This window comes from Bombina bombina, chromosome 3 (assembly GCF_027579735.1).
Source record: "Bombina bombina isolate aBomBom1 chromosome 3, aBomBom1.pri, whole genome shotgun sequence".
NCBI classification, from domain to species: domain Eukaryota; kingdom Metazoa; phylum Chordata; class Amphibia; order Anura; family Bombinatoridae; genus Bombina; species Bombina bombina.
The window spans coordinates 921,041,258-921,058,706 of record NC_069501.1 but is presented as its reverse complement, the minus strand read 5'-3'; the positions used below and the strand labels follow the sequence as shown (position 1 = coordinate 921,058,706).

The 17,449-nt window shown below is 38.4% G+C and overlaps 1 protein-coding gene across 1 annotated transcript in view; it reads left to right on the top strand.

Moving 5' to 3' along the window:
- TDRD3 (tudor domain containing 3) overlaps window positions 1-17,449 on the top strand; it is a gene marked incomplete in the record, with an annotated part of 1,228,671 nt that overhangs the window by 664,894 nt on the left and 546,328 nt on the right. Inside the window, 1 exon segment of the mRNA XM_053707943.1 lies at window positions 7,514-7,651. Coding sequence (XP_053563918.1) covers window positions 7,514-7,651 — 138 coding nt within the window.

The following is a 17,449-nucleotide window of genomic DNA, read 5'->3' as shown; positions in this document are numbered from 1 at the left end:
GGACTGTAGCTGATTTCTTACTTTTTTCTTTCATGTTTTTACATGCAACTGATTTTAATATTTCTTTCATGTAATTAGCAAGAGTCCATGAGCTAGTGATGTATGGGATATACATTCCTACCAGGAGGGGCAAAGTTTCCCAAACCTCAAAATGCCTATAAATACACCCCTCACCACACCCACAATTCAGTTTTACAAACTTTGCCTCCTATGGAGGTGGTGAAGTAAGTTTGTGCTAGATTCTACGTTGATATGCGCTCCGCAGCAAGTTGGAGCCCGGTTTTCCTCTCAGCGTGCAGTGAATGTCAGAGGGATGTGAGGAGAGTATTGCCTATTTGAATGCAGTGATCTCCTTCTACGGGGTCTATTTCATAGGTTCTCTGTTATCGGTCGTAGAGATTCATCTCTTACCTCCCTTTTCAGATCGACGATATACTTTTATTTATATACCATTACCTCTGCTGATTTTCGTTTCAGTACTGGTTTGGCTTTCTACAAACATGTAGATGAGTGTCCTGGGGTAAGTAAATCTTATTTTCTGTGACACTCTAAGCTATGGTTGGGCACTTTTTTAATAAGTTCTAAATATTATGTATTCAAACATTTATTTGCCTTGACTCAGGATGTTCAACATTCCTTATTTTCAGACAGTCAGTTTCATATTTGGGATAATGCATTTGAATCAATCATTTTTTCTTACCTTAAAAAATTTGACTCTTTTTTTCCCTGTGGGTTGTTAGGCTCGCGGGGGCTGAAAATGCTTCATTTTATTGCGTCATTCTTGGCGCGGACTTTTTTGGCGCAAAAAATCTTTTCTGTTTCCGGCGTCATACGTGTCGCCGGAAGTTGCGTCATTTTTTTGACGTCCTTTTGCGCCAAAATGTCGGCGTTCCGGATGTGGCGTCATTTTTGGCGCCAAAAAGCATTTAGGCGCCAAATTTATTTGCCGCTAAAAAAATATGGGCGTCGCTTTTGTCTCCACATTATTTTAGTCTAATTTTTTCTTTGCTTCTGGTTACTAGAAGCTTGTTTATTGGCATTTTTTCCCATTCCTGAAACTGTCATTTAAGGAATTTGATCAATTTTGCTTTATATGTTGTTTTTTCTCTTACATATTGGAAGATGTCTCACGTTGCATCTGAGTCAGAAGATACTTCAGGAAAATCGCTCTCTAGTGCTGGAACTACCAAAGCTAAGTGTATCTGCTGTAAACTTTTGGTAGCTATTCCTCCGGCTGTTGTTTGTACTAATTGTCATGACAAACTTGTTAATGCAGATAATATTTCCTTTAGTAATGTACCATTGCCTGTTGCAGTTCCTTCAACATCTAAGGTGCAGAATGTTCCTGATAACATAAGAGATTTTGTTTCTGAATCCATCAAGAAGGCTATGTCTGTTATTTCTCCTTCTAGTAAACATAAAAAATCTTTTAAAACTTCTCTCTCTACAGATGAATTTTTAAATGAACATCATCATTCTGATTCTGATGACTCTTCTGGTTCAGAGGATTCTGTCTCAGAGATTGATGCTGATAAATCTTCATATTTATTTAAAATGAAATTTATTCGTTCTTTACTTAAAGAAGTACTAATTGCTTTAGAAATAGAGGATTCTGGTCCTCTTGATACTAATTCTAAACGTTTAGATAAGGTATTTAAATCTCCTGTGGTTATTCCAGAAGTTTTTCCTGTTCCTAATGCTATTTCTGAAGTAATTTCCAGAGAATGGGATAAATTGGGTAATTCATTTACTCTTTCTAAACGTTTTAAGCAATTATATCCTGTGCCGTCTGACAGATTAGAATTTTGGGACAAAATCCCTAAAGTTGATGGGGCTATTTCTACCCTTGCTAAACGTACTACTATTCCTACGTCAGATGGTACTTCGTTTAAGGATCCTTTAGATAGGAAAATTGAATCCTTTCTAAGAAAAGCTTATATGTGTTCAGGTAATCTTCTTAGACCTGCTATATCATTGGCTGATGTTGCTGCAGCTTCAACTTTTTGGTTGGAGACTTTAGCGCAACAAGTAACAGATCATGATTCTCATAATATTATTTTTCTTCTTCAGCATGCTAATAATTTTATCTGTGATGCCATTTTTGATATTATCAGAGTTGATGTCAGGTTTATGTCTCTAGCTATTTTAGCTAGAAGAGCTTTATGGCTTAAAACTTGGAATGCTGATATGGCTTCTAAATCAACTCTACTTTCCATTTCTTTCCAGGGTAACAAATTATTTGGTTCTCAGTTGGATTCTATTATCTCAACTGTTACTGGTGGGAAAGGAACTTTTTTACCACAGGATAAAAAATCTAAGGGTAAAAACAGGGCTAATAATCGTTTTCGTTCCTTTCGTTTCAACAAAGAACAAAAGCCTGATCCTTCATCCTCAGGAGCAGTTTCAGTTTGGAAACCATCTCCAATCTGGAATAAATCCAAGCCTTCTAGAAAGGCAAAGCCTGCTTCTAAGTCCACATGAAGGTGCGGCCCTCATTCCAGCTCAGCTGGTAGGGGGCAGGTTACGTTTTTTTCAAAGAAATTTGGATCAATTCTGTTCACAATCTTTGGATTCAGAACATTGTTTCAGAAGGGTACAGAATTGGTTTCAAGATGAGACCTCCTGCAAAGAGATTTTTTCTTTCCCGTGTCCCAGTGAAAGCTCAAGCATTTCTGAATTGTGTTTCAGATCTAGAGTTGGTTGGAGTAATTATGCCAGTTTTGGTTCTGGAACAGGGGATGGGGTTTTATTCAAATCTCTTCATTGTACCAAAGAAGGAGAATTCCTTCAGACCAGTTCTGGATCTAAAAATATTGAATCGTTATGTAAGGATACCAACGTTCAAAATGGTAACTGTAAGGACTATCTTGCCTTTTGTTCAGCAAGGGCATTATATGTCCACAATAGATTTACAGGATGCATATCTGCATATTCCGATTCATCCGGATCATTATCAGTTCCTGAGATTCTCTTTTCTGGACAAGCATTACCAGTTTGTGGCTCTGCCGTTTGGCCTAGCTACAGCTCCAAGAATTTTTACAAAGGTTCTCGGTGCCCTTCTGTCTGTAATCAGAGAACAGGGTATTGTGGTATTTCCTTATTTGGACGATATCTTGGTACTTGCTCAGTCTTTACATTTAGCAGAATCTCATATGAATCGACTTGTGTTGTTTCTTCAAGATCATGGTTGGAGGATCAATTCACCAAAAAGTTCATTGATTCCTCAGACAAGGGTAACCTTTCTGGGTTTCCAGATAGATTCAGTGTCCATGACTCTGTCTTTAACAGACAAGAGACGTCTAAAATTGTTTTCAGCTTGTCGAAACCTTCAGTCACAATCATTCCCTTCGGTAGCCTTATGCATGGAAATTCTAGGTCTTATGACTGCTGCATCGGACGCGATCCCCTTTGTTCGTTTTCACATGCGACCTCTTCAGCTCTGTATGCTGAATCAATGGTGCAAGGATTACACAAAGATATCTCAATTAATATCTTTAAAACCGATTGTACGACACTCTCTAACGTGGTGGACAGATCACCATTGTTTAATTCAGGGGGCTTCTTTTGTGCTTCCGACCTGGACTGTAATTTCAACAGATGCAAGTCTCACAGGTTGGGGAGCTGTGTGGGGATCTCTGACGGCACAAGGAGTTTGGGAATCTCAGGAGGTGAGATTACCGATCAATATTTTGGAACTCTGTGCAATTTTCAGAGCTCTTCAGTCTTGGCCTCTTCTGAAGAGGGAATCGTTCATTTGCTTTCAGACAGACAATGTCACAACTGTGGCATACATCAATCATCAAGGAGGGACTCACAGTCCTCTGGCTATGAAAGAAGTATCTCGAATTCTGGTTTGGGCGGAATCCAGCTCCTGTCTAATCTCTGCGGTTCATATCCCAGGTATAGACAATTGGGAAGCGGATTATCTCAGTCGCCAAACGTTGCATCCGGGCGAATGGTCTCTTCACCCAGAGGTATTTCTTCAGATTGTTCAAATGTGGGAGCTTCCAGAAATAGATCTGATGGCGTCTCATCTAAACAAGAAACTTCCCAGGTATCTGTCCAGATCCCGGGATCCTCAGGCGGAAGCAGTGGATGCATTATCACTTCCTTGGAAGTATCATCCAGCTTATATCTTTCCGCCTCTAGTTCTTCTTCCAAGAGTAATCTCCAAGATTCTGAAGGAATGCTCGTTTGTTCTGCTGGTAGCTCCGGCATGGCCTCACAGGTTTTGGTATGCGGATCTTGTCCGGATGGCCTCTTGCCATCCGTGGACTCTTCCACTACGACCAGACCTTCTGTCGCAAGGTCCTTTTTTCCATCAGGATCTCAAATCCTTAAATTTAAAGGTATGGAGATTGAACGCTTGATTCTTGGTCAAAGAGGTTTCTCTGACTCTGTGATTAATACTATGTTACAGGCTCGTAAATCTGTATCTAGAGAGATATATTATAGAGTCTGGAAGACTTATATTTCTTGGTGTCTTTCTCATCATTTTTCTTGGCATTCTTTTAGAATCCCGAGAATTTTTACAGTTTCTTCAGGATGGTTTAGATAAAGGTTTATCCGCAAGTTCTTTGAAAGGACAAATCTCTGCTCTTTCTGTTCTTTTTCACAGAAAGATTGCTAATCTTCCTGATATTCATTGTTTTGTACAAGCTTTGGTTCGTATAAAACCTGTCATTAAGTCAATTTCTCCACCTTGGAGTTTGAATTTGGTTCTGGGGGCTCTTCAAGCTCCTCCGTTTGAACCTATGCATTCATTGGACATTAAATTACTTTCTTGGAAAGTTTTGTTCCTTTTGGCAATCTCTTCTGCCAGAAGAGTTTCTGAATTATCTGCTCTTTCTTGTGAGTCTCATTTTCTGATTTTTCATCAGGATAAGGCGGTGTTGCGAACTTCTTTTGAATTTTTACCTAAAGTTGTGAATTCCAACAACATTAGTAGAGAAATTGTGGTTCCTTCATTATGTCCTAATCCTAAGAATTCTAAGGAGAAATCATTGCATTCTTTGGATGTTGTTAGAGCTTTGAAATATTATGTTGAAGCTACTAAGTCTTTCCGAAAGACTTCTAGTTTATTTGTTATCTTTTCCGGTTCTAGAAAAGGCCAGAAAGCTTCTGCCATTTCTTTGGCATCTTGGTTGAAATCTTTAATTCATCTTGCCTATGTTGAGTCGGGTAAAACTCCGCCTCAAAGGATTACAGCTCATTCTACTAGGTCAGTTTCTACTTCCTGGGCGTTTAGGAATGAAGCTTCGATTGATCAGATTTTCAAAGCAGCAACTTGGTCCTCTTTGCATACTTTTACTAAATTCTACCATTTTGATGTCTTTTCTTCTTCTGAAGCAGTTTTTGGTAGAAAAGTACTTCAGGCAGTGGTTTCAGTTTGAATCTTCTTCTTATGTTTTTTCTTTAAACTTTATTTTGGGTGTGGATTATTTTCAGCAGGAATTGGCTGTCTTTATTTTATCCCTCCCTCTCTAGTGACTCTTGCGTGGAAAGATCCACATCTTGGGTAATCATTATCCCATACGTCACTAGCTCATGGACTCTTGCTAATTACATGAAAGAAAACATAATTTATGTAAGAACTTACCTGATAAATTCATTTCTTTCATATTAGCAAGAGTCCATGAGGCCCGCCCTTTTTTTGTGGTGGTTATGATTTTTGTATAAAGCACAATTATTCCAATTCCTTATTTTATATGCTTTCGCACTTTTTTATCACCCCACTTCTTGGCTATTCGTTAAACTGAATTGTGGGTGTGGTGAGGGGTGTATTTATAGGCATTTTGAGGTTTGGGAAACTTTGCCCCTCCTGGTAGGAATGTATATCCCATACGTCACTAGCTCATGGACTCTTGCTAATATGAAAGAAATGAATTTATCAGGTAAGTTCTTACATAAATTATGTTTTTTTGTACCCTATAAAGCTGTGTTTTTCAGTTTTTTAAAAAAATTGCCATATTTTTTTTCTCTTTTCATATGGTCTGGAGATGCGGATTAGCAGAGTGTTTGTGTGTGTGTTTATATATATATATATATATATATTATATATATGTGTGAGTGTAGAGCGCACAGTATTTTAAAACGCTTTCAGATGTGAAAAAGAAAATTCATGTCAACAGAATTACAATTTAAGCCTGTATGTGAAATAAAAATGGGCATGTGCCATTGGCAGTATAAGGTGTTGCAAGAATATAGGCATGATACATTCTGTATAGTTGAATATGTAATACAGTACAACGCCAAAAATCCGGACCCCGGAAATCCAGACAACCTGAGAATCCGGACTCTGGAGTGATTACAACTTCCGGGTGTTGGTTTGTCACTGCACATGCGCAAATTGGTATTCAGAGCTGCAACAAGCGACGGCACGCAAAGGCAGTGAGAAATCACCTCCACAACTGCACACTACAGTTTGCCATACATGACCGGTACCTGTGCAGGTATTTACCATCTTTACTCTGCACAGTACCGTTATACCTGTATACTGTACTATAGTACTGTATTGTACAGTAGTGTACTGTACAAATGTTTCCTAAAGTGGATAAGGGGTCTAAACAGAAGCAGAGGAGGGCACAGCAGAAGCTCCATCCACAAGCGGTTCACCGGGCGCAGCAGATGCTAGCACTCCGTGAACAAGCAGTTCAGCATGTGCTGAAGAAATACCTGTAAAGGAAAGGAATGTACATATGCAGGTGCAGTACTCTATTTTAATAAACAAGGTGATCTGTACAGTATTTATTTATAATAAAAAAAACATTAGCACGTCTTCTTTTTATTTACAGCTATTTTATCATCAATGTCTGAGAATCCGGAAAATCCGAAAATATGGAGCCGGCAAATCCCCAAGCAGTCCGGATTTTCGGAGTTGTACTGTACATTGTTCTAACATTAAAATGCCTCTCCAAATTAGTCAATTGTTCGCCTCTGTAGTGATGTTTAAAGACAGCTGTAAAAAGCTGTGAAGTATTTTGTATCTGGCTATTAAAATCTGAAAATTGTATATTAAATGGCATGTCTTTAATTCAGTGCCCTTTTAAGGAGCCCTTCTAATACTTGTTATTGCTATTTTAGTTGTGATGCCAGCAATAGAATATGGTAAGAGACCTATTGGATTTGCTGGCATCCTTGTGTTATGCAGAATTTTTAATGCCACAGGAAGCTGTGAGTCACAATATTATTGCTCTGGAAGTTAACCAGTTTGAACGCTCATGTTAATTTATTTCCTGCTATGTAGTTTCCATTTAGGTTTACTGTTATGATTCGGTTTAGAGTAACCCATAAACGTAAACATCATGTATCTTTTTTTTCTGTTAAACCCCCCCCCCAATGAGTAGATTACTGTTCCAGTTTATGGATATTAACATTTTTGTTTATCAGTAGCTGCTGCTCAGTAATAAAGATGTAGCTTTCATGGATTTATTACTTTCTGCACAACGGCTTAAGCTTTTGGAATATTTTAAAATTGAACTGTTTACTTTAATGCAGCTTTTCTTATCTCCAGACAAAGACTTTCGGAGGAGGTGGTATTGCTGGAAGCAATCTTAATGCAGTTGCTGGAGGGAGCCGTACTAGGGAAACCTTCCAAAAAGAAAAGATAATCAAAAATGAAGGGAAATCAGAAGGAGTCTATAGAGAACTGGTAAGGTCAACCAACTGAACCAACATTTTAATAGCAGATTGTGCATAGCAGGAAGCTTTCAGTTCTGCAGGTTTAGTCTTGAAATTAACTTATTTTAACATTTTCTTTTATATCCTGACAAAATACGTTGTGCTTTTTGTGACAAAGATAAAGTGTTTTGCATAAAACATTGGTAATAAATGTTACTAAGATATAGATTATGACTTTTTTTGGGAGATTTTTAATCATATCTATTTGCATATTTATATCTTAATTTGCATTTTACATGAATAGATAGTTATCATTTTTCTCTTCTTAGATCTCATTAAGATGTAGATTTCTGCTGTAACTTGTGTCTAACACATTTTAAATATTTATTAATGTACAAATTACATTTCTATGGCACCTCTGAATGAAGGGAGTGTCTTTTAATCTTGTATTTTTAACAATGACCTTACTGTGGAGACTGGAATAGGAAATTAAAAAAGTGTACCTACTGCTGATAACACAGAAGAGGAGGCTGCAGAGACAGACAGCATCCTTTATGTTTAAATGCAAAACCGTGTTTATGGATTAGAATTTTGCTCTAAGAAGCATTATCAAGATATAACCTGTTGTAATGATTAATATCCATTAGTAGGCTTCTGTTCCAAAAATGATTGCTCATTTACTTAAGTAATTAAGAAAAAAAAAACAGATGAGTGACTTTTTGAACTAGTTTGTAAACCATCCCTTGCCTTCAGAACAATACTATTGCTCAATTAAACCACCCACGTACAGAATCATGCTTTTATTTTCTTAGATTACTAGCAATTTTGCAATCTACAAAAGCCTTTAATTATCTCTGTTGCTTTTAAAACAATTATTTAAAGTTATTAAAACTTTGGACTTCAGCTTACACTAACAGGATATTATTTACTATAATAATGTTAACATTAACACTATAATGGCACATTTAGTTTGTATAGGAGTTATTTAGTATTCCTAGGGGGATTAATTGTTTATTTACAAATATGTTCAAAATCTAGGAGCCAGCCAAAAATCTAGGAGCCATGTATTTTCCGTGGTTTGTGTCTGTGTAAATGTATATACAAAATCAGTAATCTATAATAAATAACATAAATGTTAAGTAACTTTCTTTTACAAAGATATGACGAGTCCACGGATTTCATCCTTACTTGTGGGATATTAACCTCCTGCTAAAAGGAAGTGGCAAAGAGCACCATAGCAGAGCTGTATATATATGGCCACTCCCTTCCCCTCCACCCTCAGTCATTTTCTTTGCCTGTGTTATACTAGGACGACATGGTAAAGTGAGGTGTTAGTTTTAGTTTCTTCAATCAAAAAGTTTTTTATTTTAAATGGTACCGGTGAGTACTATTTTCCTTAGGGGGATATAGAAGAATATTTCTGCCCTGAGGTTTGATGATCTTAGCATTTGTAACTAAGATCCACGTTGGTTCCTACAAGACTTCTGAAGGTAACCATGAGACATCTTCAGTGTGGAGACCGGTTTCATGCTACAAGCAGCATTAAGGTATGTGCAGCCTTTTTTTCTGAGGAGACTTGGTGTATCAGAACTGGCTGGCATTATTTCCCTGTATGGGAAAGGGGTAAGCAGTAAAACCTATTTTAATAAGAGGGGTGTTAGTGGAGTCCCTATTTTATATTTATCATTAGTTGATATTTGGGCATTATGTGACATGGGAGACGATATAAAAAACAATGTTTTATGTTTTTTATTTTTGGCACTTAAAACTTATTTGTTTTATGCTTGAGGGTTGTATTGTGAGTGTATTTTTACTTTAGTGCAAAACTGCATTTATTTCATGTAATTAGCAAGAGTCCATGAGCTAGTGACGTATGGGATATACATTCCTACCAGGAGGGGCAAAGTTTCCCAAACCTCAAAATGCCTATAAATACACCCCTCACCACACCCACAAATCGGTTTTACAAACTTTGCCTCCCATGGAGGTGGTGAAGTAAGTTTGTGCTAGATTCTACGTTGATATGCGCTTCGCAGCAGGCTGGAGCCCGGTTTTCCTCTCAGTGTGCAGTGAATGTCAGAGGGATGTGAAGAGAGTATTGCCTATTTGAATTCAATGATCTCCTTCTACGGGGTCTATTTCATAGGTTCTCTGTTATCGGTCGTAGAGATTCATCTCTTACCTCCCTTTTCAGATCGACGATATACTCTTATATATACCATTACCTCTACTGATTCTCGTTTCAGTACTGGTTTGGCTTTCTACTACATGTAGACGAGTGTCCTGGGGTAAGTAAGTTTTATTTTGTGACACTCTAAGCTATGGTGGGGCACTTTTTTATAAAGTTCTAAATATGTGTTTAAACATTTATTTGCCTTGATTCAGGATGTTCAACGTTCCTTATTTCAGACAGTCAGTTTCATATTTGGGATAATGCATATGAATAAACCAATTTTTTCTTACCTTAAAATTTGACTTTTTTCCTGTGGGCTGTTAGGCTCGCGGGGGCTGAAAATGCTTCATTTTATTGCGTCATTCTTGGCTCGGACTTTTTTGGCGCAAAAATTTTCTGTGTCATTTCCGGCGTCATACTTGTCGCTGGAAGTTGCGTAATTTTTTTGACGTTTTTGCGCCAAAGGTGTCGGCGTTACCGAATGTGGTGTCTTTTTTGGCGCCAAAAGCATTTAGGCTCCAAATAATGTGGGCGTCTTTTTTTGGCGCTAAAAAATATGGGCGTCATTATTGTCTCCACATTATTTAAGTCTCATTGTTTATTTGCTTCTGGTTGCTAGAAGCTTGTTCATTGGCATTTTTTCCCATTCCTGAAACTGTCATATAAGGAATTTGATAATTTTGCTTTATATGTTGTTTTTTCTATTACATATTGCAAGATGTCTCAGATTGACCTTGAATCAGAAGCTACTTCTGGAAAATCGCTGCCTGATGCTGGATCTACCAAAGTTAAGTGTATTTGTTGTAAACTTGTGGTAACTGTTTCTCCGGCTGTTGTTTGTGATGAATGTCATGACAAACTTTCTAATGCAGATAATATTTCCTTTATTAATGTTCCATTACCTGTTGCTGTTCCATCAACATCTAATATTCAGGGTGTTCCTGTTAACATAAGAGATTTTGTTTCTAAATCTATTAAGAAGGCTATGTCTGTTATTCCTCCTTCCAGTAAACGTAAAAGGTCTTTTAAAACTTCTCATGTTTCAGATGACTTTTTAAACGAACATCATCATTCTGATTCTGTTTCTGATACTGATTTTTCTGGTTCAGAGGGTTCTGTTTCAGAGATTGATACTGATAAATCTTCTTATTTATTTAAAATGGAATTTATTTGTTCCTTACTTAAAGAAGTCTTAATTGCATTAGAAATAGAGGAGTCTGGTCCTCTTGATACTAAATCTAAACGTTTGAATACGGTTTTTAAACCCCCTGTAGTTATTCCGGAGGTTTTTCCCGTCCCTGATGCTATTTCTGAAGTAATCTCCAGGGAAAGGAATAATTTGGGTAATTAATTTACTCCTTCTAAACGGTTTAAGCAATTATATCCTGTGCCATCTGACAGATTAGAGTTTTGGGACAAAATCCCTAAGGTTGATGGGGCTATCTCTACTCTTGCTAAACGTACTACTATTCCTACGGCAGATAGTACTTCCTTTAAGGATCCTTTAGATAGGAAAATTCAATCCTTTCTGAGAAAAGCTTACTTGTGTTCAGGTAATCTTCTTAGACCTGCTATATCTTTGGCGGATGTTGCTGCAGCTTCAACTTTCTGGTTAGAAGCTTTAGCACAACAAGTAACAGATCATAATACTCATAGCATTGTTAATCTTCTTCAACATGCTAATAACTTTATTTGTGATGCCATCTTTGATATCATTAGGGTTGATGTCAGTTATATGTCTTTAGCTATTTTAGCTAGAAGAGCATTATGGCTTAAAACTTGGAATGCTGATATGTCTTCTAAGTCAACTTTGCTTTCCCTTTCTTTCCAGGGTAATAAATTGTTTGGTTCACAGTTGGATTCTATTATTTCAACTGTTACTGGGGGGAAAGGAACTTTTTTACCACAGGATAAAAAATCTAAAGGTAAATTTAGGTCTGCTTATCGTTTTTGTTCCTTTCGTCATAATAAGGAACAAAAGCCTGATCCTTCCCCTACAGGAACAGTATCAGTTTGGAAACCATCTCCAGTCTGGAATAAATCCAAGCCCTTTAGAAAGCCAAAGCCAGCTCCCAAGTCCACATGAAGGTGCGGCCCTCATTCCAGCTCAGCTGGTAGGGGGCAGATTACGTTTTTTCAAAGAAATTTGGATCAATTCGATTCACAATCTTTGGATTCAAAACATTGTTTCTCAAGGGTACAGAATAGGCTTCAAGATGAGGCCTCCTGCAAGAAGATTTTTTTCTTTCCCGTGTCCCAATAAATCCAGTGAAGGCTCAAGCATTTCTGAAATGTGTTTCAGATCTAGAGTTGGCTAGAGTAATTGTGCCAGTTCTGGTTCTGGAACAGGGGCTGGGGTTTTTACTCAAATCTCTTCATTGTACCAAAGAAGGAGAATTCCTTCAGACCAGTTCTGGATTTAAAAATATTGAATCGTTATGTAAGGATACCAACATTCAAAATGGTAACTATAAGGACTATTCTGCCTTTTGTTCAGCAAGGGCATTATATGTCCACAATAGATTTACAAGATGCATATCTGCATATTCCGATTCATCCAGATCACTATCAGTTTCTGAGATTCTCTTTCCTAGACAAGCATTACCAGTTTGTGGCTCTGTGGTTTGGCCTAGCAACAGCTCCAAGGATTTTTACAAAGGTTCTCGGTGCCCTTCTATCTGTAATCAGAGAACAGGGTATTGTGGTATTTCCTTATTTGGACGATATCTTGGTACTTGCTCAGTCTTCACTTTTAGCAGAATCTCATACGAATCAACTTGTATCGTTTCTTCGAGAACATGGTTGGAGGATCAATTTACCAAAGAGTTTGTTGATTCCTCAGACAAGGGTAACCTTTTTAGGTTTCCAGATAGATTCAGTGTCCATGACTCTGTCGTTGACGGACAAAAGACGTCTGAAATTGGTTTCAGCTTGTCGAAACCTTCAGTCTCAATCATTCCCTTCGGTAGCCTTATGCATGGAAATTCTAGGTCTTATGACTGCTGCATCGGACACGATCCCCTTTGCTTGTTTTCACATGCGACCTCTTCAGCTCTGTATGCTGAACCAGTGGTGCAGGGATTATACAAAGATATCGCAATTAATATCTTAAAAACCGATTGTACGACACTCTCTGACGTGGTGGACAGACCACCATCGTTTAGTTCAGGGGGCTTCTTTTGTTCTTCCGACCTGGACTGTGATCTCAACAGATGCAAGTCTGACAGGTTGGGGAGCTGTATGGGGGTCTCTGATAGCACAAGGGGTTTGGGAATCTCAGGAGGCGAGATTAGCAATCAACATTTTGGAACGCCGTGCGATTTTCAGAGCTCTTCAGTCGTGGTCTCTTCTAAAGAGAGAGTCATTCATTTGTTTTCAGACGGACAATGTCACAACCGTGGCATATGTCAATCATCAAGGAGGGACTCACAGTCCTCTGGCTATGAAAGAAGTATCTCGAATACTTGTTTGGGCGGAATCCAGCTCCTGTCTAATTTCTGCGGTTCATATCCCAGGTATAGACAATTGGGAAGCGGATTATCTCAGTCGCCAGACGTTACATCCGGGCGAGTGGTCTCTTCACCCAGAGGTATTTCTTCAGATTGTTCAAATGTGGGGACTTCCAGAAATAGATCTGATGGCTTCTCATATAAACAAGAAGCTTCCCAGGTATCTGTCCAGATCCAGGGATCCTCAGGCGGAAGCAGTGGATGCATTGTCACTTCCTTGGAAGTATCATCCTGCCTATATCTTTCCGCCTCTAGTTCTTCCAAAAGTGATTTCCAAGATTCTAAAGGAGCGTTCGTCTGTTTTGCTGGTGGCTCCAGCATGGCCTCACAGGTTTTGGTATGCGGATCTTGTTCGGATGGCTACTTGCCAACCGTGGACTCTTCCGTTAAGACCAGACCTTCTATCGCAAGGTCCTTTTTTCCATCAGGATCTCAAATCCTTAAATTTGAAGGTATGGAGATTGAACGCTTGATTCTCAGTCATAGAGGTTTCTCTGACTCCGTAATTAATACTATGTTACAGGCTCGTAAATCTGTATCTAGGAAGATATATTATCGAGTCTGGAAGACTTACATTTCTTGGTGTTCTTCTCATCATTTTTCCTGGCATTCTTTTAGAATTCCTAGAATTTTACAGTTTCTTCAGGATGGTTTGGATAACGGTTTGTCTGCAAGTTCCTTGAAAGGACAAATCTCTGCTCTTTCTGTTCTTTTTCACAGAAAGATTGCTAATCTTCCTGATATTCATTGTTTTGTACAGGCTTTGGTTCATATAAAACCTGTCATTAAGTCAATCTCTCCTCCTTGGAGTTTGAATTTGGTTCTGGGGGCTCTTCAAGCTCCTCCGTTTGAACCTATGCATTCGCTGGATATTAAATTACTTTCTTGGAAAGTTTTGTTTCTTTTGGCCATCTCTTCTGCTAGAAGAGTTTCTGAATTATCTGCTCTTTCTTGTGAGTCTCCTTTTCTGATTTTTCATCAGGATAAGGCGGTTTTGCGAACTTCATTTAAATTTTTACCTAAGGTTGTGAATTCTAACAACATTAGTAGAGAAATTGTAGTTCCTTCATTGTGTCCTAATCCTAAGAACTCTAAGGAAAGATCATTGCATTCTTTGGATGTAGTTAGAGCTTTGAAATATTATGTTGAAGCTACTAAAGATTTCCGGAAGACTTCTAGTCTGTTTGTTATCTTTTCTGGTTCTAGGAAAGGTCAGAAGGCTTCTGCCATTTCTTTGGCATCGTGGTTAAAGTCTTTGATTCATCATGCTTATGTCGAGTCGGGTAGAACTCCGCCTCAAAGGATTCCAGCTCATTCGACTAGGTCAGTCTCTACTTCCTGGGCATTTAGGAATGAAGCTTCGGTTGATCAGATTTGCAAAGAAGCAACTTGGTCTTCTTTGCATACTTTTACTAAATTCTACCATTTTGATGTGTTTTCTTCTTCAGAAGCAGTCTTTGGTAGAAAAGTACTTCAGGCAGCTGTTTTAGTTTGATTCTTCTGCTTATAATTTCAGTTTTTTTCATTATAAGATTAAGACTTTGTTTTGGGTGTGGATTATTTTTCAGCGGAATTGGCTGTCTTTATTTTATCCCTCCCTCTCTAGTGACTCTTGCGTGGAAGATCCACATCTTGGGTATTCATTATCCCATACGTCACTAGCTCATGGACCCTTGCTAATTACATGAAAGAAAACATAATTTATGTAAGAACTTACCTGATAAATTCATTTTTTTCATATTAGCAAGAGTCCATGAGGCCCACCCTTTTTTGTGGTGGTTATGATTTTTTTGTATAAAGCACAATTATTCCAATTCCTTATTTTTTATGCTTTCGCACTTTTTTTGTTATCACCCCACTTCTTTGCTATTCGTTAAACTGATTTGTGGGTGTGGGGAGGGGTGTATTTATAGGCATTTTGAGGTTTGGGAAACTTTGCCCCTCCTGGTAGGAATGTATATCCCATACGTCACTAGCTCATGGACTCTTGCTAATATGAAAGAAATGAATTTATCAGGTAAGTTCTTACATAAATTATGTTTTTCATGCGGTTATTGTTTGAGCCTACTCCGACTTTTGACCTTAAGGGGCGGAGCCTATTTTTGACGCAATTTATTCAGGCTTAGCAGCAGCAAACAGTAACTCGGTGGCTCCTGGACTGTGTAGCTGGTCTGAAAGGTTGGAAACTTGATTCGAAGTACCCTGGGGGCAGGTAGGCGCCACAGCAGAGCTGTGGCGAGGTACAGAGTGTATTTTTATCTATCTTTTGACTACATGTTGATATAAGTACTTCTAAAGCCTTATTTCTGCCCTTTCTTCTGGGTGCAGTAATTTTTGGATTAACCAACGATATTAAGTTAAATTTGGGAATAATTTAACGTTTTCTCTTGTAAGGTGTATCCAGTCCACGGATCATCCATTACTTGTGGGATATTCTCCTTCCCAACAGGAAGCTGCAAGAGGATCACCCACAGCAGAGCTGTCTAGCTCCTCCCCTAACTGCCACTCCCAGTCATTCTCTTGCAGCTCTCGACAACATAGGAAGTAGCTAGAGAGATGTGGTGAATTTATGTAGTTTATCTTCAATCAAAAGTTTATTATTTTCAAATGGTACCGGAGTTGTACTGTTTTAGCCTCAGGCAGAAAGTTGAAGAAGAGTCTGCCTGTGGTTTTTGATGATCTTAGCAGGTTGTAACTAAGATCCATTGCTGTTCTCACACATAACTGAAGAGATGAGGTAACTTCAGCTGGGGGAATGGCGTGCAGGGTCTCCTGCTATGAGGTATGTGCAGTTTAAATTTTTCTAGAGAAATGAATATGCTAGAAAATGCTGTTAATACCGGATTTATTTAAGGTAAGCCTGATTACAGTGATTTAATAACGACTAGTATCATGCTTGCTGTAAAATGTAATATTCTTATTACTTTCTCACATTACTGAAAATAAGATAACGTTTGCTGGAAGTGTTTAAATGTTTTTTTCTACATATTGGTGATAAAACTTTATTGGGGCCCAGTTTTTTCCACATGGCTGGCTAGATTTTGCCTAGGGATAGTTTTTATGGTGCTCTCACTGTGAGTACAGGTTGGGAGGGTCCTAATTTCAGGCCTAAATCGTGCAGTAGTTTTTGCAGCTTGAGACTTCCAGCTTCCCTGAAGGAGTCCTTGAACACTTAGGACCTCTACAAAGGGTTTTTGTGCCTTCAAAAGTCGTTGTATGGGCAGGTAGGGCCACAACAGAGCTGTGGCAGTTTGTTGTGACTGTTAAAAAACCGTTTATATCGTTTTTTTGATCCGGTTTTGAAACTAAGGGGTTAATCATTCATTTGCAAGTGGGTGCAATGCTCTGTTAGTCTATTATACACACTGTAAAGATTTCGTAAGATTTACTGCTTTTTATCACTGTTTTTCAATTTCTGACAAAAATTGTTTCTCTTAAAGGCACAGTACCGTTTTTATTTTTTGCTTGTTTACATTTATCAAAGTGTTTTCCAAGCTTGCTGGTCTCATTGCTAGTCTGTTTAAACATGTCTGACATAGAGGAAACTCCTTGTTCATTATGTTTAGAAGCCATTGTGGAACCCCCTCTTAGAATGTGTACCAAATGTACTGATTTTACTTTAAGTTATAAAGATCATATTCTGTCTTTAAAAGATTTATCACCAGAGGAAATTGACAAGGGGGAAGTTATGCCGACTAACTCGCCCCACGTGTCAGAACCTTTGACTCCCGCTCAAGTGGCGCCAAGTACATCTAGCGCGCCCATGGCGTTTACTTTAGAAGACATGGCGGCAGTTATGGATCATACCCTTACAGCGGTATTGTCCAAACTACCAGGGTTACAAGGAAAGCGAGACAGCTCTGGGACTAGAAAAAATACAGAGCTCTCTGACGCTTTAGTAGCTATGTCTGATATCCCCTCACAATATGCAGAAGCTGAGGCTGGAGAGCTTCTTTCTGTGGGTGATTTTTCTGACTCAGGGAAGATGCTTCAACCTGATTCTGATATGTCTACATTTAAATTTAAGCTTGAACACCTCCGCGTGTTGCTCAGGGAGGTTTTACCTGCTCTGGATGACTGTGACACCAATATAGTGCCAGAGAAATTGTGTAGATTGGATAAATACTATGCAGTGCCTGTTTACACT